Source organism: Necator americanus, chromosome II (genome assembly GCF_031761385.1).
Source record: "Necator americanus strain Aroian chromosome II, whole genome shotgun sequence".
Classification (NCBI taxonomy): Eukaryota; Metazoa; Nematoda; class Chromadorea; order Rhabditida; family Ancylostomatidae; genus Necator; species Necator americanus.
This window is the reverse complement of record NC_087372.1, coordinates 4,266,541-4,293,091: the sequence shown is the minus strand read 5'-3', so window position 1 is coordinate 4,293,091 and position 26,551 is coordinate 4,266,541. Positions and strand designations below refer to the sequence as shown.

The following is a 26,551-nucleotide window of genomic DNA, read 5'->3' as shown; positions in this document are numbered from 1 at the left end:
TTCCGGTAGAGTATTCGTATACGGGATCGTAGAGTAAGGAGATGGGGATGATTCCGTCCATTTCTTCCTAATTGCCGTAAAAAAACGGCCCGGAAGATACGGTTTCGGACGTTCTGGCGCACTTTTTTCTACAAAAAGTTCGACTGGAGCGTGCCAGCATTGTGCACGCGCCGCATCTTCCTGGCCGCTTTTTACGGTAATTAGGAAGAAATAACCGAAATCACAATTCTCTCCATAATCTACTATCCCGTGTACAAATACTCCACCTGAAATCCGCACCACCTCAGATTCGTGGGATGATGCCTTTAAAGACACCTGATGTAAGAGAATGAATAACGTTAGTGATCTTCTGTTTTAAATGGTTAATGTCTTTTAAATTTTAAATGGCTATTGATACTTTTATTGTACACATCTTTTTGCACATAACTCAACAAGTAAAAGACTTTGGGAGTCATATCGTAAATGCGATGGCTTGACAGAACCTCTGACTTTCTACTGGGGGAATGTTGTGTTCATGAACATTTGAACAGTGTTTGCGTTCGTTGTACTCGCAACGGTATTCACCATGCACTTTGTTCACGGATTCGAACTGAACAAGCCACAAAATACACTGGAGCCTCCTCAGTCGCGTCCACATCTCGTCTGGCTCCAGCGAAGGCTGATCCGCTGCTGAACAATTCGTTGAGTAGCGTCGTCACCTGTGTGCGAACACGCTCGCGCATCATATTTTGAGAACGTAGAGTGGTTTCCATTCATTTGGTGAAGATTTCACATTTCTATCTTGTTTTGTTGCTTATCTGTGACCGATCAAATGTGTACCATGACTTAAAGGCATCACCCCACGAATCTGAGATGGTACGGATTTCAGGTGGAGTATCCGTATACGGGGTCGTAGATTATGGAGACGCAGTAGTCCCGCTCATCTCTTCCTGCATCACTGCAACCAGCCGCCTCCAAAATTCTGTTTTGTACGACGCCGTCTATTGCAATGCTCCACCCTTTGCGCCGCCTCCGCCCTGCGATTCGTCGAAGATCAATTCGGACCGCTCCGATAGGCTGTAAGGGACGCTACGCGTGTAAGGGTGGCGCGTTGCAATAGAACGCATCGTACAAAACAGCATTCAGGGGCCGGCTGCTTACAGTGATTCAGGGGGAGATGAGCGGAACCAGCCCGGTCTCCATAATCCACGGCCCCGTATACAGATACTCCACCTGAAATACGTACCAACTCAGATTCGTGGCATGCTGCCTTTAACGCCGACACTTTACGGACACCCGGACATTTTGATATTTTGAATCCTCACCTTCATAGTACATTTATCTCCCGCGACCAACAAACAACAAAATACAATCCGAATAATCTAATATATTTTGTACCTTCTATACTCAAATTGAGACAAAACATAAGATGATATAGGCGGTTATTTTGAAGTGTTCTCCACACTACGATACCTCAGGATACACTTTATTTTTCTTGGGAAGAAAACGTTAATTCCAAATGAATCAAAGCTACTTTAGAACGGTGAATCCAGAACTAACTGATATGAACTGACCATCGCCGACGAAGATGCCATCTACACCGCTTCTATCTAAAATAGAAGTGAAGTCAACAGAGGTCAACCGAATAAAAATAGTTATAAATAAATCAATGATAAACAAAAACATTGACAAAATAACTAAGCAATCAAGCACAAAATGTAGGAAATGAGGTTTTACAGGAAGAGTAATGGTCATAATCACGTTTTTGATAAATAGTTATGTGAATATTTTTCTACTCTACGGTAAGATTCATTTTTTTTTTCATTCACTTGTTCTTTGAGCTACCGGAACTCCGTTAACGTAAACTACGCCGTTCAACACGACGATTCCAACAGTGTTGGATAGTGTTGGGAATCCTGAAATCGGGGTGAAATAATCAAAATTTTCATGATTTCCATCTCTGGAAGACAGTCCAAAATAACCTACCATGATCTTTCTGTAGAGCTTTATAGCCGGTCAGTTTAATTGTGCCGAAGCTATCTGAAAAACAAACAATAAAACTTATTTGAACACAGAGATTTGAAACGAAATATGATTCATTCCAGGTAATCATTGAATAATATTAAGCGGAATTAGTGAACTGCTTCAATTTCAAAGTTTATTTGTTTCTTCCTAGTAAGATTCGATCACTTTTTATCCCTTCGAGAGCACATTTTTGAAAATAAACAAAATTTATTACTTATTAATTATTATTTAATTAATTTATTTATGCAGAGGTATGAGTCAAGAAAATTTGCGACAATCATTAGCTATAGGTCATGCTAAGGCTGTTCTACGAAATTCTGTTACGCTGAGCTGATACGCTTACGATTACGGAAGTGAGGATCTCGAGAGGCGTTAAAGGCGCTAACACCTTTGTGATCATGTCCTGCATTTACTGGGACCATTTCAATCTGTTCGAGTCTAAGTCAGTGGACACCGTTTTTTTTTTCTCAGAATACCTGTTCCGGAGTGGGTGCAAGTTAGTTCTAACTCCTTACGGTACCTACTGTCACCTAATTCCATCTCGTACAGATGTCAACGACAGCGAATAAACGTTACGAGCTATCCGAATCGGTGCGCTCCGGTTGACTTCTTCTTTCTACATGGCAATCCACCACATCACATAGTTTCTTCGTCCAACCACCAGTGACGCAACGCAGAAAAGATGGAACAAGACAATCGGGTACGTCATCTACGCCGACCTATCGTGTTTTCGCCAACTCCGTAATCAAATGCATGCCATCTTCACTATTTTGCTGCAGCCTCAGTTTTTTCGCTTGGATTTAAGACGTTTCGAGGAAGGAGCATCTAGTCTCTGTTTAAACATCAACGAACAGATGAAGGATAAGGGATAAGTTGTTAATCAATCCGCTTGGGATCCACCTACGCGCTCACTTCAATTCAGAATCGTTTGAGGTTTAGGAATGCGCGCGCAGCTTCACAATGATTCATGGGTGCTAGGCATTCTGTAAAGTGATTGTTTTTATCGTCTTAGGGTAATCTACTATCAATTCATACAATTCCGAAAGGATGAGAAGCTTGGTTGGCACCGCGACTGATTCGAACCATCAACCACAGGTCGTTCAGTCGCAGCCGAACCTTTTACGAACTTCGCTACACCACATAAGGAAAAGGTAAATTTTAGAAACTGGTAAAGAATAGCTAACCTAATAGATAAATTTGTCAGAAAAAGATAGAAAGGAACTTACAACTACTAATAGGAATCTGTACATTGTCCCTGTATATCATACCATTCCGAATGCTCCAGCTGTAACCTTCACTCTCTGAAATCAAAACACTTCTCATGGGGGTGGAAAAGTAAGAAATATTAGGACTTTCCGACTATAGCATTCCTATGAACATCCAACTTTAAGTGGCGAGGGAAATTTTACTGTGAAAACTTTGGGTTGGACCCCTGAAAACTTTAGAACCCTGAAGATCCGAGGTTTTTCCGAGAGGTTAAAACACCTAAGCACCTAAAAGTGCAATTTTACAGCGTATTTATTTAACGTCTGCGTACTTCGTTACTCGTAAGCATACAATATTTCGACCTATTTTAGGTTTAGCGCCATAAAGCTTAAATTTTGCGGTGATTTCTTGTAAGTATAAATGAAATTGCACCACGTAGCCCTCGAAAAAAAAAAACATTATCTGATTACCTGGTGTTCCAGAATATCCTTTAACCTTCTCGACTCCATAGCCACCTGGAGAAAATCGATAATAAGAAGATATGATGATAATTGCTAGGTGTAATATATAATATTATTGTTTAGTTACCACTGCTGTATCGAATTTCGACAGTTCCTCTGCCATCATCCGTTATGTCGGTAGCTGAAAAAGAGTACGAAAGGAGTGGAAATAACTCCAACAAATTTACAGCTAAGAAGAAAAATTAGTACTCTTAGGATACTTAGGAATCAGCTTCCCTTACGCTACTACTTATCCAACGTTGTGTTCACCTAAACCTAACCTGGGCCTTATCTTAAAGAACATTCAATGCCTACTTCATTCAATCACTTAAAGGCATTACTCCACGAATCTGAGGTGGTACGGATTTCAGGTGGAGTATTCGTAGACGGGATCGTAGATTATGAAGAGGGGGGGGGGGGGGGGGGGGGTTGGTTCCGTCCATTTCTTCCTAATTGCCGTAAAAAACGGCCCGGAAGATGCGGCGCCGCACAAGGCTGGCGCACTATTTTCTACAGGGAGTTCGTCTGGAGAGCGCCAGCCTTGTGCGGCGCCGCATCTTCCGGGCCGTTTTTTACGGCAATTAGGAAGAAATGGACAGAATCACCCCCTTCTCCACAATCTACTATCCCGTTTAAGAATACTCCACCTAAAATCCTTACCACCTCAGATTTTGGACTGATGCCTTTAAGCCTGACTGCAGAAATTTCACAACGCTTTCAAACTGCATACCCTACATCATTTTTTGAATTTATGGTATATTTTGGGATATTAAACATCCATATACAGAAAAACTGCTGTTCGTAACTCTTCGCAAAATCCCTTTAAAAAAGAAAGAAAAAAAAACAAAAGAGTAAAATTCAGAATAATTTAAAAGTTAAGGAAAAAGTTAACACGATTCCTCGTTGTCCTTGCGAAAGAAGAAGCCAACGGATTGAGACTGAGGACTATGAAGGAATCACTGACTCTCACTTGACCAATTCGTCAAAGTAAGATGTTGAGAGTTAAAGGCATCACGCCACGAATCCGAGGTGGTACGGATTTCAGGTAGAGTATTCGTATATGGGATAGTAGATTATGGAGAGGGGTGTGATTCCTTCCATTCCTTCCTAATTCCCGTAGAAAACGGCCTGGAAGATGCCGCACTGCACAGGGCTGGCCCGCTCCAATCGAACACCTTGTAGAAAATAGTGCGCCGGAACGCTCGAAGCCGTATCTTCCGTATCTTTGTTGATGTTATTTCCCTTCTTATCTTCATTTATTCATGGTTCGAGTACTTTTAGAATTATTTATTTTTATAAACATTTGTTATAGTCATTGTTTAGTGAAAAAAGCTATTGCAAGCATGTGGCGAGAAAAAAACCGATATGCAGTAAAACAAATCCAGTTTTTTTTGCTACTCATTTATTTATTCATTTTTTGTTGTTTATTTATTTATTAATACTTTTGTTTTTGTTATTTATTCATTCATAATTTTTGATATTTAATGCATGCAACTAATTAATTTAATGTAATATTCTATTAAGCTATATCACATATTCTCATGTATTAATGCACTGCTTTAAATTATATATATTTACAAATTTATTAATGAGCCGCTGATAATGTCAACCTAGAGCGACTACGCCTCTGTTGATTGAAGTCGGAGCATTATCGTCAAAACAAAACTCTCCTGACTTTGAAATTTGAAAACAATAGAAAAATTAAAGAAAAATAATTGTGCAGTATTCTGCACAACAATAAAAAAGGCTGACCATTTCGGAACTTCACGATGACATGCTCGCCACCATCGTGATAAACCACGGTGCCTGCAAAAATTAGGATCTGATTGATCGTTGCAGTGAATTCCATAAATTTGATTATAAATCCAATTTCCCGATTTTACCGAGTTCATTGACGTCCACACAATCCCCGAACTGATTCGGTGCCCAATTTCCGAGAACACATGTCATCGATGCGCTTCCTGCGATAAGGTCATTTTTTATGACGGGAAAATCTTCTTCAAGGAATTTATTAGCATAAGTATTATTGTTATTCATAAATTTATTTATATAGTTTATTCAAGAAAATTGAAATCTAACAGCATTTGTACAGACTTACCGACGAGAACCTTCATATTTTCCGTACATGTTGCTGTCACAGATTCATCACTTTTCACATTTCCTGTGCGACTTAACGTCATGCCAGGTCTCGGCGATGGTACTCTGCAAGAGTCTGAAAAATGATAAGTTATTCCTGGTAAAAGGCGGTTTTTTCGTCAAAAAAGAGGCTTTCATAAATTAAGTTTTTAGAAAATAGAAACAATTAATAATAATAGTACCAATAAATAATGATAATGATAATGATAATGATAATGATAATGATAATGATAATGATAATGATAATGATAATAATAATAATAATAATAATAATAATAATAATAATAATAATAATAATAATAATAATAATAATAATAATAATAATAATAATAATAATAATAATAATAATAATAATAATAATAATAATAATAATAATAATAATAATAATAATAATAATAATAATAATAATAATAATAATAATAATAATAATAATAATAATAATAATAATAATAATAATAATAATAATAATAATAATAATAATAATAATAATAATAATAATAATAATAATAATAATAATAATAATAATAATAATAATAATAATAATAATAATAATAATAATAATAATAATAATAATAATAATAATAATAATAATAATAATAATAATAATAATAATAATAATAATAATAATAATAATAATAATAATAATAATAATAATAATAATAATAATAATAATAATAATAATAATAATAATAATAATAATAATAATAATAATAATAATAATAATAATAATAATAATAATAATAATAATAATAATAATAATAATAATAATAATAATAATAATAATAATAATAATAATAATAATAATAATAATAATAATAATAATAATAATAATAATAATAATAATAATAATAATAATAATAATAATAATAATAATAATAATAATAATAATAATAATAATAATAATAATAATAATAATAATAATAATAATAATAATAATAATAATAATAATAATAATAATAATAATAATAATAATAATAATAATAATAATAATAATAATAATAATAATAATAATAATAATAATAATAATAATAATAATAATAATAATAATAATAATAATAATAATAATAATAATAATAATAATAATAATAATAATAATAATAATAATAATAATAATAATAATAATAATAATAATAATAATAATAATAATAATAATAATAATAATAATAATAATAATAATAATAATAATAATAATAATAATAATAATAATAATAATAATAATAATAATAATAATAATAATAATAATAATAATAATAATAATAATAATAATAATAATAATAATAATAATAATAATAATAATAATAATAATAATAATAATAATAATAATAATAATAATAATAATAATAATAATAATAATAATAATAATAATAATAATAATAATAATAATAATAATAATAATAATAATAATAATAATAATAATAATAATAATAATAATAATAATAATAATAATAATAATAATAATAATAATAATAATAATAATAATAATAATAATAATAATAATAATAATAATAATAATAATAATAATAATAATAATAATAATAATAATAATAATAATAATAATAATAATAATAATAATAATAAAGATACAGACATCCTCAGAGTGGTTAATACGAGCCCAAATCTTTCACGCTGAGTTCTCAGCACTTCCCAAGAGACCAACTCATCTAACTTTTAATTCCTCGTGCCATGATCATCCCCAAGTGTAATAATCGCTTTACAATTAAAGGCAGCATACCACGAATCTGGGGTGGTACGGATTTCAGGTATCCGTATACGGGGTCGTAGATTATGGAGACCTGGATGGTTCCGCTCATCTCTCCATGAATCACTGCGAGCACCCGGCCCCTGAATGCTGTTTTGTACGAAGCCTTCTATTGCAGCGCACCACCCTTGCACGCGTAGGGTCCCTTACTGCCTATCGGGGCAATCTGAAGTGATTTCCGACGAATCGCAGACCGGAGGTGGCGCAAGGGGTGGAGCGTTGCAACAGATGGCGTCGTACAAAACAGCATTCTGGAGGCGGCTGTTTGCAGTGATGCATGGAGAGATGAGCGGAACCACCCCTGTCTCCTTAATCTACGACCCCGTGTACGGATACGGCCAACCCATCACCCCTCATGCTTTGAAGGGCCAGTCTTGTTGTGTAAAATTCAGGCGAAATTCTAGTGAGCTCTGTTCCATCTTGTTTTTTTTTTGTTTTATGGCACACTTGCAGGTGTTTTCAATAAATAAATAAATAAATAAATAAATAAATAAATAAATACTACGTCTGAAATCCTCACCACCTCTGATTCGTGGTATGCTGTCTTTAACAATACAATTAATTACAATTAACTTAACAATTATTAGAATGCTAACATTAATTTTCCCTTCTCCGCAGAGCTGTGTAAAAACATTCGCTCATTTTCTTTCTCTCCCAACGTTTCTGGATGTGAGTATCCCTTTAAAATCACCATTCTTTTCCTACGTTTTACAACTGATAACCATTATTGTCTTCAAGAAGGAGAAGAGAGAGAGAAAAAGAGAAAAGAGAAATTTAAGAAAAGAATTTTCCATGAAAAAATTAAAGTAGTTTCATTCTAAGCGCCACGTTTCCATGTAAATTGCTCTCACAGCCATTTTTTTTAATGGTTAGCAGTAGGTACGGTGCTCACATCGTTGGCTATTCGTACAATCTCCAAAGAACGAAGGCGCCCAATGACCCATAACACATATGAGTGACGATACACCTGAAATTAGTTTTTCGTTCTATCAATCGATATATTCGTGTGATTTTATGTTAACCGCTGTTCTAAAGGGTTTTTTTTTTGTATTCTGACTAACCAATTATATATCCACCATCATCACAAATACCAGTCACCGAGTCACCGCTTCCAAATGGACCTTGACTGCTTAGACGTCCTCCACGAGGAGGACGAGGTGTTGGACACGAGTCTAAAATTGATATTTTGGGGCAAAGCTTTCACATAACTACACCTATTTTAAGAGGTTTTCATAATTTAATTGTTTTTACAATGTTCTGACCTAGACAAAGTGTGTTTCTTTTTTTTTCTCTTTTTTTTTCTCTTTTGCGCATCATTGAAAAAAATTGAATTGAAATTCTCTAACTTTGAACATCAACGTCCAGAAAAACTCGCAATCTTCCTGGCGAATTCAAAAATTCTCTGAAAAGAAAACATAGTGATAACTTCCAACTTATTTTGTGTATGTGGATTAAAATAAGTGAATAAATAATCAAATATGCAGACAGTGTTAATCCGTTTGTAGCGTCAGCATTCAAGAGCCGGGAGAAAAGTTGTTCCTTGTAAACATGCATGGCAACATTTTTTTTTTAAATATGCCCAGGAATACCTAAACAAACAATCGCAGCTGGAAGTAATCACTATGTTTTCGCTTCAGATAATTTTTGAATTCGTCAAGAAGATTGCCGGTTTTTTTGGACGTTGATGTTCAAAGTTAGAGAATTTCAATTTATTTTTTTTCAGAAAAAAAAAACTAAGTAGTTTCTCGTTTTAGTTTAAAAATATAATTGCGATGGAATTAATGAAAACTCAGGCCAAAAACAAACGAGTGAGAATTTTATGAAATGAATAATGCATGAATATTTCAAAAATATCCCACAATTGTAAGAGCGCCCATCTCCTTCTGGTCGTGTTTTTTAAGGTGCTTAAGGTCGCTTCAAGGTGATGCTTTAAGGTCACGTCCATAACTCTCAATTCTACATTTTTTTACAATAGTAAAGTTTTTAATTTTAAATTTTAGTTTTTAATTTTAATTAATTTTAAATAATACAAGCTTATAAACCAAAAAAGTAGTCCTAATTTCGCGGCATTAACTCCATTATATGGTTGCAGCATCATCGCTGTTTCTATTTTGAAAAAAAAAACAGTAAATTCGTCTTACATTGAGGTCCATTGCTACATTCACCCATGAATGAAGGGGCCCAATTCCCAAAAACACATACCATTGTATCAGGTCCTAAAAAGAATGTGATTGTAGTACAAGCGTACGGTAAAAAATCGCCGGAACAAACTAAGGTAGATAAGATACCTAAGATATAACCGCCTCCAGCACATCTACCACTAATAGTCGCACCATTCTCATACGGTCCACGATTGTCAACGATGATTCCTTTTGGAATGTTTGGAGCAGGGCATTCTAAATAGATATCCGAGCAGTGTTTGTCATTTTTTCTCGCCTTTTTGTACTTTTTTCCTTGTCTTCTCGGATAATTCTTCTATGTATACTTCGACTGTTCTAAATTAATTCCTTATCACCATCTGCTACACGTGTTTCGCACGTGCAATAAAATGTTTTCAAAAAAAAAAAACGGAGCCGGTAAATGATCTGCTAAGTGAAAGTTGATAGCGGTGGCGATAACGCATATTAGGAGTTAGGGCAGAATACTATTAATTGTTACTTTAATATTATACGGGTAAAATTAGCATAAATAAGTAAATAAATGAATAAATAAATTGTGCTTCTTTAATATTATTGATTTGATTTTAATATTATTAGAATCTGCATTAGCTAATTAATCAATTAATTATGCACTCTGAGTGTTGGATAAAACAAGTGGGAAAATTTTGAAGTAGAAGAAAATAGCAAGAAATTTCTATATACTAAAATTTTAGTCAAAATTTTAATGAAAAAAGATAACAAGGAACAGTGAAGGTACAACCGTATAATCTCTCAATTTCGGAATGGTTCAGAAGATCAAAAAACTTTTGTAATGATACAGATGAAAAAATATTTTCTATCTTTCTAAGAAGCTCTTACAAAGGTCACGGATATCATATCATACTCGAAACTAATGAAATTCCAGTTGATAACAATTATTTTAAATTATTATGGAATTATATAGTTTCGATTACGATTATGATATGTAATTTTTGATTTTTGACGACTATTGAACAATATTACTATTAAACACTATTAAACAACACTATGAAACAATATTACTCAATAATTTGCTATGTTTTACTCGTTTATAGCATACAATGGACAAAATATGGTTTCCAGCCATATATTTGAGGAACCTTTTCTGGGAACAGCAAAATTAATACGTATTCTACTTCAAATATCCATAGCTGTACAATCAGTTGCAGCAAAATTTCCCGGTCAAATATTTGGAATAGATTCACACGACAGTTTCTCATTATGAATAGCAAAAATAATTTTTTTATCGCCGCTGGCCGAGGATGAATCATCATGACGTCATGACCTTCCGAAAATCGAATACATCGATCGTTGGGAACATAAAACCAGTTTATAGATTCACAAATAGTAAGTGCAGGACTAATTCCACATTAAACGTACCGAAAAATCGATCGGATAGAAAGACAACAAAAAGTCTAATTTCCGGAAATCCGCAGCGCTTCTATATTCTTTGGGAATTTGGGTTGATGCAAAAAAAAAAAACGAGAATGAAGATGACCGTATTTTACCGCAGACTATTTCGAAAACGATTTCTGAGAGTCCTCCGGAAAAAAATAATAGAGTGGTAGAATAAACACCCGAAAAAAATAGCAGAATAAAACAATAAACATTTAGGAAGAATAAAATTATAAGGAATAAGCAGAATCAGTATTACTTACTAATACTTGAATAAAGCTAACTTTGCAAGAATTCTCAAACGTTATCCGCTTAAGCAATTTAAATAAATATCACAAAGAACCACAGGTAAGAACTGTCAATTATATTTTGTGGATTATTATACTGATAATGTCTCTGCCCCAAAAAAAAAGATGAAATATTCGACAACCAAGCAAAGATAACAGGGAATAAACCGGATAAGGAAGTCCATGTGTACGTCAATATGGCAAACCAAGTATCGAGTAGGTCACACCAAACCCCGTATCCGATACATCGGCCTTCGGGGGGATAAAAACGATTGAAAAAAGCAAGAGATTACTTTCCTTTCCTAATCGTGCCGTCCAATATTATTTGATTATTTTACTGACCCAAACACGGTGCTACAGCACTTCGCCGCGGGACCTAGCCGTTTGTAGGGCAAGAAAAAAATTTCCATTGCTAAAACAATTGATAATGATGAAGAAGATCGCTTCGTTATGGAGGTGTTCGCGGACGAATTATTAACGGACAGCAATTAATGCAAACATTTTCTAATTTTTTTTCTTTTTTTAATTTTTTTTGGTGGTGGGGATTTCTTGTGTTAGGGAATTTGGGGTGGAAAGGGAAAGGAAAAGTGAAACGTGTGGAATTAATGGCGTTGTAATGTTTTTCCTTTTTCTTTTTTTTTTCTTTCATTTTCTTCTTTATTTTCGAATTGAACTTTAAAACTACTCTCGAGTTAATGTTTATGCAAGAAACATAAAAATGGAGAAAAATCCTATTATTGATCAGATCAGCTCTCAAAATTTCGTTCAAATCATTCTCATGGATTTCGATGTGGATTTTCTGCATTGTACTTGGAGAGGCTACGGTAGATAAATGTTAGACAACCGAACAAATTAAATTCGATAACGAAATACACCACCTGAATTTACGCCGCTGAAGATGGTAGCAATTAAAATTAAAGTAATCATCTCTGAAAAGAAAATGTGTCGCTCACAAAAAGGAGGAGAAGAGGAATTTCCATTCAAATATTTGAGAGGATATAACAATAGGAATAAACAATAAACAACAAACAGCGGCAAAAAAATAATGTAAAAAAAATGCGAATTTGAATAATCGTGGATCCGTCCTGAAACAAAAACAGAAACGTGAAGGTAGGTGTACGCGTTCAAACACCTATGCACATATAGCATAGTCAATTTCTCAATATAGGTTAGTGTACGGTATGGTGGCATAGAGAGGTGTGCAATTGCACTCATGAAAACACTTTATTTAATAGTAGAACTTTCTGGAAGATACGTCAACCGTTGCCGACATAAAACCCGTTAATAATGAACTATGAAGTTAAAAAAATGAACTACAAAATTATGAAAACAATTTTTTCTCATAGTAGAAGTTTCTGAAAGATACATCAACCTTATCTCAACCAGTGTTAGCAGCGTAAAACCAGTTAATAAGGAATCACGAAGAAAATAATGAATTATGAATTGTAAAAACACTTTTTTTCATAGCGGAAATTTCTGGAAGATACATCAAACGTGGGGAACACAAAGCCAATTAATAATGAATCATAGAGTTAATAATAAATTACCAATCATTAAGAAAAATTTTGTAGCGGAATTTTTCGGAAGATGGAAGAGATTGGAAATGTAGACAACACAAAACCAGTTGATAAACACAAAAAGCTGAATGTGAGACTAATTCTTTCGAAAAAAAAAACAACACTTTTGTATTCCTCGGAAAATTATTGATACAAAAGAAACTGATTATTGAAATTGATTAGAAATTATTGATTTACTGATCTCAATGTCGGTTACTGTGTGGTATGGTTATATAGGAAGCTAGTACATACATAGCTGTGCAATTCCCGCTTATGAAAACTTTTTTTTTCAAAAAAATGTCACGATTTTTATAATTTTATATGCACAGCTTTGTTCATGCCCTTTAAATCGATCATAACGCATATTCCTAATATTTGAACTTTTGCGAAATTACAAATGAGCGATTTTATTGCTTGAAAAGGCGCAAATATTTAAGAAAGAACGAAGAGAGCCTTTTCTGCCCAGCCCACTTTATATGCACAGCCGTGGATTGTTATCAAAACATTCTTCATATTAGGACTCTATCATTAAAATCATTTATCATGACTGTGCTGTTCTTATTTAAATATTCTCTTTATTAAAACAAAATAATAATGTTTGATGGACAATGTCGAAATATGGAGAAGAGAAGATATTTGCCGTGATATTTGTCTATCTATAGGTCTGTACAAAACAACTGAAGATGGAAAATCTTTTTGAAAACACAAACACCGTAAGAATAAAATATGACTTCCACTTGTTCTATGTGACAACAACTGAACCGGTATCGCGAAGAAGTGAATGACGTAACGATTGAAGGCATCATTCCACGAATCTGAGATTTCAGGTGTATTCGTGTACGGCATAGTAAATTATGGGGAGGGAAGTGATTCCGTCCATTTCTTCCTAATTGCCGTAAAAAACGGCCCGGAAGATACGGCTTCGGGCGTTCTGGCGCACTATTTTCTACAAGGAGTTCGACTGGAGCGCGCCTGCCTTGCGCGGCGCCGCATCTTCTGGACCGCTTTTTTTTTACGGCAATTAGGAAGAAATAGGCTGAATCACCTTCCTCTCCATAATCTACGATCCCTTATAAGAATACTCCACTTGAAATCTGCACCACCTCAGATTCGTGGGTTGATGCCTTTGAGAACGAATTGATACTAGACCAGAGAATAATGACAAACAATCATTTCAAAACAAAACAAAAGATTTGTCAAAATGTTTTTTGTTGTTATTGTTTAACTTATTTGTTGAACATATAACTATTTTTTATTGATTTGATTTAGTTGTGGCCAAGATCAGTATTGATCTTTCACCTTCTTCGTATATTTTGTTTCCACGGCCATACTCCTTAGCCTTTTCTTTTTAAATCACATTTCTGCGAGCATGCGATTCTGAACTATAGTGAGCCGCGTGGCAAGGACACAAAACTTTTTTTTTGCTTTTTTTTTTACTTTAGCCCATTTCCGTGAAAAAAAAACGTATTTGAAAGTAAGTAGCAATTAGTCAGCAGGAAAGTGAAAAAAAAATAAGGGGTTAAAATAAAGAATAAAATAAAGAAATAAATAAAGGTTAAAATAAAATAAGGGGTAACAAGAATTCGTAGTCATCAAATCCTAGGAAAATGAGTGGAGAATGAGGGAGTGTTAAGTTCTCGGCTTGTTTAGTTCTTTTTTTTCTTTTTTTAAAATTAAACACTAGCTTATAGCTTGAATACTAGAAAGTGAAGCAGTTCAAGCGAAAACGATGAGACCAAAAAGTAGAAAACTTCAATCGTATAGTATCCTCCTAAGAATTCATTGAACTTTTGAAAAATTGAAAAGAGTACTTACAAGTCTGAAAATCGTACGAAAAATCCTTAAAAATAAAAAAAGCCGAGGATGTGCTTGTCGCACTGACCGGCAGTACATCTAGAGCCAGAGTATCACAAAATCCCCAATACTACCATTTCAGCACAAGTAGGTTAGTTTCACAAGGATCACGCTCAATTCTCCAAACAGATCCATAGGAGAGCGTGCATGCATACTTCTGCGTGTATTCTTCTCTCCAACGATGCAGCTTATTACGAGCTTTTGTGATATATTTTATTGAGCAACGTTTATTTCTTCGCAGACTAGTAAAATAAGAGCAAATAAGCAATGACTAAATGAATAAATCTCTGAGGAAATTACCAAATTCTATTTGAAAGACTACACCTGGTATTCTAATGAAACACAAAAAATCACGAGTAGCGAGTGTAGAGAAGAAAGTGTTAAAAAATTAAGGATGTGTTGACATGAAATACAATAAATGTTTTCAAAAGACACACACGTTCTTCTTTACGTTTTCGTTTTTTATACGTCCATCTCACGCGGTTTGCGATAAACTTAGTGAAAAAGTTCAAGTTGTAAAACTCGTTTTTCCATTGCCATGAGATAGAATCACAGGTTAAAAAAGTGAAATTGCTCGGCCAGTTTGAAGTAATATACGTTCTCGATATTTGTACTATTTTGAAATTTAACCCTGCTAGAAGTGATAGTACAGTTGAAACAGCAGAATGAATTTCTTCCCAATAATTTTAATGAACAAGGCACTTCTAGCTCTTAATCGGAACATTACTGCCATTTCAACGTCAGTTCGTCTACTTTGGTACTGAAGAACGTTGGGGCCAGAAGACTCAATGAACCGGGTGAAAACGTCTTTTCTCCTATTTCCTCAGAGATACGCAACGTTGATGAGTTATGTGCATGATTTGATCACAGGTAGGAAAAAGTGTGTAGTGTAATTAAATAGGCGAAGGAGATAAAAGTGATAAAGGGTAGAAGGAAATAGAATCGAAAGAGGTGACAAATAAGGTTTCTCTGAAAAGAATTTACTCTCAAAAAAGCTTAAAAGATTTGCCTTTTTCTCCTGCAGCGATGAAAATTAAACGCGCTACACATGGAGAACTCCATCTTTGTGTCACATGTTGAAATTCCGATGCACCATAAGTTTATCGGGTGGTTTACGATGAATCATAACGAAATAGCTGGGCATTAGTCGCCCAATACTGCATTACGAATGTTTATGTCGAAGAAGAATTCCACTAGAATTTCCCGATTAAAGGCAGCGTATCACGGAACTGACGACGTTCACGTCTTTGTATGGTTGTCAAATGAGGAGCTCGGGGTGTATACGACATGTATGAGAGTGGCCCGCTCAATTCCCCTTAAAGGCATCACCACAGGCACAAATCTGAGGTGGTACGGATTTCAGGTGGAGTATTCTTATACGGGATAGTAGATTATGGAAAGGGAGGTGATTTCGTCCACTTCTTCCTAATTGCCGTAAAAAACGGCCCAAAAGATGCGGTGCGTGCGGCTGACGCGCTCTAATCGAACTCGTTGTAGCGCGCCGGAACGTTTGAAGCCGTATCTTCCGGGCTGTTTTTTACGGCAATTAGGAAGAAATGGACGGAATCACCCTTCTCTCCATAATATACGATCCCGTATACGAATACTCCACCTGAAATCCGTACCACATCAGATTGTTGGAGTGATGTCTTTAAGCAAATAAAGCAATTTTCAAGTCATTAAAACCAGACTATACCTTTTGTTCACATACTAGCTATATTACTTGTACACTTATGTGTTGAATTCAACTAAACATTGCTAGAAGGTCCTACCGTCTAGCGTAGCGCAAAAGCGTGTATCCTGATAGGATCAAATGCTGAGAGAAAACTTCGATTATTTGGCAACAACTCTCCTTTTTTCACGCTGAGCTAGAGGAGATTGTCGGAGATAAACTTGCGGACACTCATCGAAAAGCGGTATCGATACACAGCTCAAGCGAAAGGTCAAGTATTACAGGATGTGGAGAATTTAGTGCTAGCTTTTCTGTAGGTCGAGAACGCTGCACAGCTCGGCGAGGTTGCGGACGGTTGGGCAGCACGCCGGTTACGTCAAGTGACTCGAGTGTTTTAGAACGAAAACACGGGAAACGGCGCAAAGAGTTCAAAATTTTCCCTGTGTACTGTAAACGCAGCAACCTGATCATTATAAAGTACAGGAAATGGAATATCTGTTGTTTGTCAATCCACTTTGGATGCGCGCCAACAAGTTCAACGTTAATTCACATCCGTTGAGCTTCACGAATGCATCGGTATTCGAGTGAATGCACCAGCTCAGTGTCATTGTTAGGGTAGTGAGTGAAGTCACTCAACCTAAACTCCTCAAAGGCCAATCAACTCACCGCTGTTTAATTACTGAGTGTCTATCTCTGTCTCACTCACCGCTGTTATTTCGATCGAGAGTTTCATTTCTAGGAAAAACTTGCCATTGAACTACTGTATTTACTCATCTCTGTTTTCACAGAGCGCACCACACAGACTGTGTATACAATGATTTGCGGTGAACAGCTGATACATAAAGTCAGTATCCTTCCAGTCTGGTACCAATCTAATGAGAGATTTATAAGGGAATTGGTTGGCTAGGGGTACTCTCGAACCATGGATCACGCAGTTTGAGCAGAATCTCTTACCACTGCACAACACACGTTCTCTGTCGTCTTCTGATCCACGATTAGTTTTGGGTTTTGTATTCGTCTACTGATAAGTTGATAAAATATCCATTAACATGTTCACCACGGCCCTCCCTCACTTGAGGGATCACAGCCGGTTAGTCGCGAGGCTACGTGGCGCGTCCCCAGGTGGCGGATAGGCGGCTAATCGCGGACCAAAAGCGACCTTGTGCTTGCCCAGAGACGCGGGTGGATTCAGGGAATGCACTCCCTGTTTCTGCTGAGCCAGGACTGACTCATGACATATTTGTATCCCGCACGTCGGTCCGGCAAAAAGCCTGCAATCAAGTGACTGCGAGGTGCAAGGGAGGCGGTTTGGAGTCGCCTCCAACAAATAAGCTCCACATGTTCACTCCGGGAGAACGGAAGCTCTCCCAAAAGCTCATGGGACTAGAGGCTTGCAACCTGCCCGTAGGTTTTAAGATTTTATCACATGTCACAGTAATAGAAGAGAGTCTCCTGACCTCGGAAGAAAGCCTGGTACGGTAGCGCCAGGAAGGACACGGTTGCAGGAATGACGGAATTTATCTTACCAAACAAGTCTGGTACCAATTTAGCGACCCCGGAGGGGTAAAAGGCTTGGGTGGGACTAATTACTGGCAGTTAATTCATAATCGTGCAGTCATTGGCAAACCGGCAAACTTTAGTACCGACTGCGCCACACTCCCCCGATATGATATACTTTATAACAGCAACGCATTGCTCTGCAAGTATCGAAACAAATGGAGCTTAGGTGGAAAAGGAATTGCAATGATCAGGAACAACAACAACGTAGGTATTTCTCTTTCAATATTTAGCGCAAGTAAATTATTCCTTCATAGTCTTATTTTAGCGAAAGAGCTAAAGATAAAAGCAAAGAGTCCATCTAAAGAAAAGGTCACTGATGAGAACTCGCTCAGTTCTCAAAAGAACACCTCCAAAACTATTCACTCACGTGCTGAAGAATTTGAAGGCTCAAATAAGGAACAAATTTGCACCAGCGAGAAGAAATCTCCTAAGAAAACTTCCCATTACGAATGAGCCAGTAGTTGAACTTACTACTAAGAAAGCAAACCCACCAGGATGTTCCCAAAACGGGAACAAAGAAGCCGAAGATCCCTAAAGCACTGGAAGACCACGCTTTGTGCGTACCTATTTAAAAGTGAGAGCAGAGCAAGCTCGCTATTACTCCAGTGAACTGGGTGAGACGTTTTTCATTCGTTTAATCATTTTGTAGCCATACAGGAGAAGTAAAAACCTGATCCTGTCATAAAATAATACAAAATGTCCTAAAAGCCCCTAATTTGTTGGATTTTATGCGAAGGCATATCTATTACCGCTGGGCTTTAGAAGGAAACGAGCGAAATGCAAGAAAAAGGAGAAACAATCGAACACTCGCGAGAAAAAACAGATAAGGTCAGCGAAAAATCAGGAAGTTGATGTGGAAACTTGATGGAAAACAGAGTTCGGATAGTAGATTACCAGTATGAGCGTGGCCTCGCCCAATTCCCCCTAGTCTTCCTGAAAAACGGCATGAGAGCGGAGTTTGTTCCTACAGGGTACGTTAGAACGTCCCGGTCATAGTTCCACTCGAATAATCTGCGGAGATGAATTCATTGGTTTTCGATCGCTCGCTCGTGTACGCTGCGGGTGCGCAAGGGTGGAATAGTACTACTGTACTACAACTACTTACTTCGTAGGAAAAAGCACCGCTTCTCACCCCGTTTTTCAGGATGCTTACGCAGCATTGACTGAAGCCACGGTCATTTTCATGATCTACATCCCAAACTCCCCGTTTTCAACCAAATTTCCACACTAAGTCAATCTCGTGAACTGCCTTCAACGGATGAATGAAGGTGACCACAAGCTTGTCCAAAACTCCGCATATTGATTGTTTTCTCTCTATTCCCTAAAATATGCTCGGATTTGTTAGATTCCATGACAAATGTGACTGCAATCATAATATCCCGAAGGATGAGCTAAACGAGAAAAAGAATAACGGAAATGGATATGCAGCTTGTATGTTGTTGTTCAGGTCAGGTTGTGACTACTGATTGCAGTAAACGAGTAGATCACAGAGTTTGTGAATAAAACTTCATGGGTTCCAGGACTTCCGGACAGATTAGACTGAGAGAAAAGGATAAAATTACTGGCGTATAAACCCATCTTGGATGCGCAGACGCGTTTCACTACTATCAGTAATCGTTGAGGTTTTAGAACGTGTTGGCCTATAAAATGAGACGAGCGGGCCAGCCGATAATGAAGTCAGTGCTTTTATCCTCTCTGACAAGTCTGGTACCAATTTATTGAGCCCGGAAGGAAGAGAGGCTTGGTCGACACTAGCGCGGTTTCGAACCATCGACTGTGTGGCTATACGGATCTCTAACCGGCTGTAATGAACCTCTAATCGGCATTTTTTTGAAAATTAACGTACAAACATAACATAACATCGCAGAACTTTAATAACTTGAAGATTATGAAGATTTTGGTTTAGAGTGACTCTTGTTGGAGTCATGGTTTTTTTTAAAAGATGATTTTGTTAATTTAAACCCAATTGAAAACAAATCAAATGTCCTATCTAATACGATAGTGCACGTCTATTATTAACATCGGCCTGGAGTTCAGGCAATGCATATTATTGTTGTTATTGCATATATAATCGTTAAATCTAATAGCAATGCTTTGTTTTGCTTTTAAAAACTAAAAATTATGCATAAATATGTATAGTATGTCTAATCACGCGCGTGCATCGCAATCGACATTAAAACTCAATTTGCTCCATTTTCAAAACAACATATCCATTAAAGCCATTTTATTTCTCACTATCTAAAGTAAAGGTGCATTATGAAAAATTTTAAGATTTTAACATCGACTCTGTGAGAAATTTCGAAAGATTGAGGTTCTCTGCATTACAACGACGTTATTCAAGCACTCGAAAACTTCATTATATTCGCCAGATGTGATGAGAGAAAAGAAGAAGACACCTTATATTTCAAATGTGCCAGTGGACATGATATCTGTCCAATAAAGGCAGCGTATCATGAAATTTTTGATTGTGGATCTCTCACGGACAATATAAAGTTTCGGCCAATTTTCCCCAATTGTGCACAACAGCGGAGTGGGGGACGGTCTTAGTTCCTACGAAGTACATCAGAACGCTCTCCCCGCCTTCTTGTGCACGCGCCGCGTCCACGAGCGAGCGGTCGAAATTCAATGAACTCTCCTCGACCACCTATCCAAGTAAAACCAATGAGGAATTTTTGGGAGGATCTCACCGGCAGAGGGGGTTTTCTGACGTGCGTCGTAGGAACTGAGACAGTTTTTCAGAACGATGGGAGAAATTGAGCGTGGCTAAGCTCAAACTCATAAGCTACTCCGAACTCTATATTGTCCGCAAGAGATCCAGACATAGAATATTTCATGAAACACTGCCTTAAATGATCACACTAATTCTACTGCTTCTTCTTCTACTTCTTCTGCTTCTGAAGCACACGTTTTGAATTAGGACAAAATTTTTTTTGTGTTTTTCGCAGCAGTAATTTGATGTTGGAAATTCATTTCATTACAATTTCAACATTATAAATCGCGCCTGCTTTTTGCCAAAGTTCGACTGCAAAAGCATCAGCGAACTAACGTAAAAATTTGTAAGTTCACCTGTAATTAACAAAATGTGTACCGTTAGAAAGAAAAACAAAATGAAAAACAATGAATAACTAGAGTGAAAATACTCATTTCAATTAGCAGCAGCTGATTTGTTCCGAATCACACTAATACATCATCCGATTTATGGTTAGAGTTGTACGAGCAGGTGCGTACACGTAACTTACCTGGCACGAAAATTCCAGGGAAAACGTAGAGCTCGGATCGTAGATTACGGAAACAAGCGTGACCTCGCTCAACTAACCTCAGTCATCCTAAAAATGGTGTGGGAACAGCTTTGCTTCCAAAGAGATGGGAAGCGAAGCGAAACGCAAACAACGAACGCGCACCCTCCAGGATTTGGCAACCTCAGCACCCTATTCATTGGTTTTAGTTGAAAGGGCTGGCGAGGAGGTATCATTGATGTTCGACCGCTCGCTCGTGGTCGCCACGTGTGCACAAGCGAGCGGTAGAGCGCTGTAACTGATTTAGTAGGGAAAACGGCGACTTCTATGCCGTTTTTTTTTTCCACGACTAGGAGAGGATGAGCAGAGCTACGGTTGTTTCCGTAATCTACAGCCCGAACTCCATGTTTACGCGGAGGTTTCCGTATCACGTCAATTTCCTGCGTTCAAGACCGTTTTCGGGAACGCGATCGTTTCGGAAGGTTGCCTTTGTAATAAGAATTCTATTAGACATTTGTGAAATTTTCAAAAATAAAGAATACAAGGAGAAGAAACGAATGGAAATGATGCTCCAGCCCAGTCGGTGGGTTATCTAGGTAAGAAGTTCACGAATGCTACGACTACACAAGAATATTTCTGACAAAAAAAGTACCTCGAAAAATGCATTTATTTTGCTATTTCTCATTATTATGACGTCTTTCTCATTATTTCTAGACAGTATCAAGATGAGTGGCCGCGAAGATTGCTTCTCTACGACCGTTCGCAATGGTTATTCTGGTTTCTGTGGCTTCTAGTGATCACTCAATCATGGTTGCGCTCTAATAAATAAATATTTAACCACTGAACCACTTGTACAACAAGGCATTAGCCCTATCGCACTATTTCTGCAGTGCAAAAGAAAGAAACTAACATTTCTTTCGACTCACTCCACAAACTCTGTTAAATGCAAATATTTTCGGATTGGAAAATTACTCACTCTTGCTGAAACCTCCAAGAAATCCGTCGTGGTTCATATGCCAATCGTCACTGTCCCATCCTTGCCACCCTGACAATGTTATGATTTAATTAACTCATTGACATGAGTTGCACTAGCCATTTTGTTTTGTTTGTTTTGTTTTCACTACACATAAACAGAAAAGTTTGCTCTTCGCTCTCCTCGACGGCATTTTCACTTTCTTAAATTTCAAATAAATAATCAATTTTCCAACATACGTACAAGAACTCATTGGTGAGTGCTCATCGTTGCCATATTCCTTCCATGCGCCTGTCTCTGGAACAAAAATGTGATAGTTGAAAAGTTCGACTTTCAATGAACCTCGGCATAGTTGAATTTATATGAACCAACACAAAAAAAAAACACAAAACACGACGGAGCCGATTTTGAAATTAGGGTCCAAATCTTAGCGCACGAATCTAAAACTTTGGCTCGAAAATCGCTGGAGGCATTTTGGATCCAAGCCAAAAACTTTAAAATGAACCGCAAGAGTGAATGTCTGTCGATAACGCGGGAACTTGCGCCATATCTCGAATGGTTCTTTCGATCCGAATGTGACATTCGAACCATTCGCCCTCGTGATCGATCAGTCAGCGGTCCATGCTAGGCGTCTTCAATCTAAGGTGAGCATTCAGTGTAGTCGCTAAATTTGTGATTGAAAGTAGGCGTGGAGTTTATCAGTTTAGTTGTGGAGAGGTTGGTCGTTTGAATTATGGATTGAATATCGCACTTTTCAGGCTCTGAAGAAGGCGATATAGCCGAAACGTTAGCCAATAAATTTATTTAACAACCTCGTGTACAGCTTATCAAACTCGATAATATAAGAATGTGATAGTTCAGAAGAAAACTTTCTACTTATTTCTACTGAGTAACCAATGTTTTAAGACAACTTTCTTTCTAAAAGTGTGCGTAGCAGTAAAGCGACGTAGATATTCGCTGCGAAAGGATGAAACAATGAAACGTACGGTAGTGCAACTGTTTGGGGTTGATTTGCAATATGCAAGCCCGGGAGCGCAATAAATAGACTGCAGATTTTCAGTGGACTCTACTTAGAACATCCGGGACATTCAACATCAGATGAACATCGACATGATAAGATTATGCGCTGGTCCCCGACGATGTGTATAGTCGGGTCAAAGGGACCTGAATCACGGTGCGGTTGCACAAGCGGCGCGGTAGAGCAAGCAGTTGGGGTTGAGGTGAGACCGTAGCGGACTGCAGTGACGAATGGAGCTAGAAATGGTCTCTCCTCTCCTAACCGCCATGCTCTACTGCACCGCAAGCCGCTTACGCAATTGTACCAAGCTTCATTCCGCTTAGACCCTACTATACATAAAGGATAAAGGATAAAGTTTCTGGTGTTAATGAATCCGCTTGGGATGCGCTCCCACGTTCATTTCAATTCAGAATCGTTTGAGGTTTACGAACGTGTATCTGGCCCATACAATGACTTGCGGTGGCTAGCCGATGTGTCAAGTCAGTGCTTTTATCCTCCCAGACAAGTCTGGTACCAATTTTTTCCCGGAGGGATGAAAGGCTTGGTGAGCACTAGGGCGGATTCGAACCTCCGATCGATCGTGCAGGAAGCGTAACCTCTAACCGTTACACCATACTCTAATATACATAAGGTTGTTAATTGATTTTATTGGTCCCCGTTTCGGCAAGTCCTACTTTTCAGTGCCAGAGAAATGATCGATTCGATCCACAATTTAAACGACCAAATCTCCCTACAACTAAACAGACAAAACTCTAAGCCTCTACCTTCCGATCAATACTCAACAATGAATGGCGTGTTTTTGTTTTTTCGATTCCTCATTTGAAATACCCTATTGTATAATATAATAGGCCTCCTCAGGGTCTGAGGTGTTAACGAGAGAATCTCGCAGAATCAAAACTTCTCTTACCCACTATAAGAAGAAGAAGAAGAAGCGATAGTAGTCCGAGTTTCTTCGTCGACGTCATCGGTATCTCGGTTCTGAATTTGAAAGCGTTATTACATGACTTTTTTATTGATTTTTTCTTTTAACATTTCTGACAAGTAAGAATTTACGAATATAATAAGGAAACAATGAAGCAGTAAAGTAAACACGTATGTTTTCCAAGGACCATGACAAAAGGAATTTTACGTAAATATCTCAGGATACTAGTAAAAAGAAAGCTGTGTAACTTTAATTTCAAGGATTATGGAGATAAAAGTGATAAACTATGAGAAACAAACAAGTGTTTAAGTGTGAAACGTAATACGAGACGAGAAGTGGAACAACGAATGTTCCATAGTGTTGGCTAATCATTTTGATGTAACGGTCGATAAACGCAAGCAGAACAACTATTGAAAAAGATATGAACTGGCATGTAGCTTTAAAATCGACTACACTTAGTGTAATTGTAAGAATTCTAGAAAAAGTGTAAGCGAATACGAGAAGCTAACCACTGAGGTGCGAGAGCGCTCATTCACATTCACATTTTCATTTTATTTTGTGTTAATTGACTTTCATTATAGGTGAAAACCCTCATGAGTCTTTTTTTTCTCTCTCTTAAAGAAAAAATAGAGAAAACTTTCATATTTAGGTCTTTTCATTCGTAGTTCTTGAATTTTAACCCACTTAGAATTGTAATATAGTTAAAAAATCAACTATATGTTCCAAGTAGCTAGAGTATGATCACACATACGTTGTTAAAGAATCATGCTATATAATAACGAGCTTATTCTGTCACATGGGTTTAAGGAATTACCAGAAAGCCGTGAGACGGATCCAGTGACGTTTAGATAGATGTGCCGACGCCGAATAACGATACACGTGGGTGAATAGGGCCCGGCGGCGTCAAATTAAAGGCATCACCCCACGAATCTGCTGTGGTACGGATTTCAGGTGGAGTATTCGTATACGGGATCGTAGATTATGGAGAGAGATGTGATTCCGTCCATTTCTTCCTAAATGCCGTAAAAAACAGCCCGGAAGATACGGCTTCGAGCGTTGAGGCGCGCTATTTTCTACAACGAGTTCGATTGAAGCGCGTCAGCCTTGTGCACGCGCCGCATCTTCCGGGTCCTTTTTACGGCAATTAGGAAGAACTGGACGGGATCACCCTTCTCTCCATAATCTACGATCCCGTATACGAATATTCCACCTGAAATCCGTACCACCTCAGGTTCGTGTGGTGATGCCTTTAATCACTATCCAATCATCATTCCATTTTATCACTGTTTGGATTTCTGGGAAAAAAAGAACGAAGAAAGCGTACTTAGAAATAGTTGTAAGTTTACATACAATCTCACCACTTCTATTATAGTTAATGATAATCATTGTAGACGAGCGAAGCGAGTACCACAAGTAATTTGATGTCCGGCATTAGGAGGACTTTCAAACTGGTAAAGAATAAAATGCACGGCGTTGATCAATCTTTCTAAGATTTCCCAACTCGATCGACATCAATTCAGAAACAAAACGATTTTTGGGTGGATGTCCAGCCTAGGAGCGGGTGTGGTGCAGTCGATAAGAGGTTCGAATCCGCTCTAGTGCTCACAAAGCCGTTCATTCTTTTCTGGGTTGATAAATTGGTACCGGACTTGTCTGGAAGGATAAAAACACTTGACAGTTAGGCCAGTTACACGTTCGTAAACCTCAAACAATTCTAAATTGAAATGAACGTGATGGCGCATCCCAAGTGGATCGATTAACGCCAGACACTTTGTCCTTTATACTTGATGTGCTGTCTATAGAATGACTGGCAAGGTCCAGGCGATGTATCAAGTCAGTATTTTTTATCCTCCCAGACATGTTTGGTATTACGCTATCCAAAACAGATTTCTTTTTGGTTTGGTTGGACGAGGGCGGCTATGAAACATCAATCGTGCAATCCGGAATCACCTCTCACTGCTCCGCTGCACCCGACAATAACTGGATAGCGTAAAAAGAAAATTATTAGAACAATGTTCATTGGATCTCTATTCTTCAAAGGACCTATTTGAGGTCAGCACGGGGGTAGACTAATGATGCTGAAATGCTTTTTCCAATGTCCATAGTCCACATAGATGCAATCTACCGGTAATCACATGATCAATTTGATTGGTATAGGGGAGAAATATTTTATAAAAGCGACCACAACGACACGGCGACACGGCGACACGGCATGAGGTACTTAAATAGGCTCTTGTTGATGTGCAATGATGTCTTTTCTTCCGACTACCATTAATGTTAAGTGGTAACAGTGGTG

At 37.1% G+C, this 26,551-nt stretch overlaps 1 protein-coding gene across 4 annotated transcripts; it reads right to left on the bottom strand.

Moving 5' to 3' along the window:
- Positions 1-1,509: 1,509 nt before the first annotated feature.
- On the bottom strand, positions 1,510-24,298 carry RB195_016832 (uncharacterized protein; the record flags this gene model as incomplete). Of its 4 annotated transcripts, XM_064183546.1 has the most annotated exons (16): positions 1,510-1,589; positions 1,809-1,895; positions 1,966-2,019; positions 3,231-3,305; positions 3,681-3,725; positions 3,799-3,852; positions 5,463-5,516; positions 5,594-5,671; positions 5,809-5,922; positions 8,498-8,572; positions 8,667-8,777; positions 9,747-9,821; positions 9,894-10,001; positions 22,319-22,387; positions 22,559-22,612; positions 24,241-24,298. In XM_064183546.1, 16 exons carry the CDS (start codon positions 24,296-24,298, stop codon positions 1,510-1,512), a joined length of 1,191 nt encoding a protein of 396 aa, XP_064039427.1. The 4 variants fall into 4 exon arrangements, with proteins under 4 accessions (XP_064039427.1, XP_064039430.1, XP_064039428.1 ...); XM_064183549.1 differs by lacking the exons at positions 8,498-8,572; positions 8,667-8,777; positions 9,747-9,821; ... (2 more) ...; positions 22,559-22,612; positions 24,241-24,298 and adding an exon at positions 6,029-7,436; XM_064183547.1 differs by lacking the exons at positions 1,510-1,589; positions 1,809-1,895; positions 1,966-2,019; ... (4 more) ...; positions 5,594-5,671; positions 5,809-5,922 and having other exon boundaries at positions 8,475-8,572.
- Positions 24,299-26,551: the final 2,253 nt, after the last annotated feature.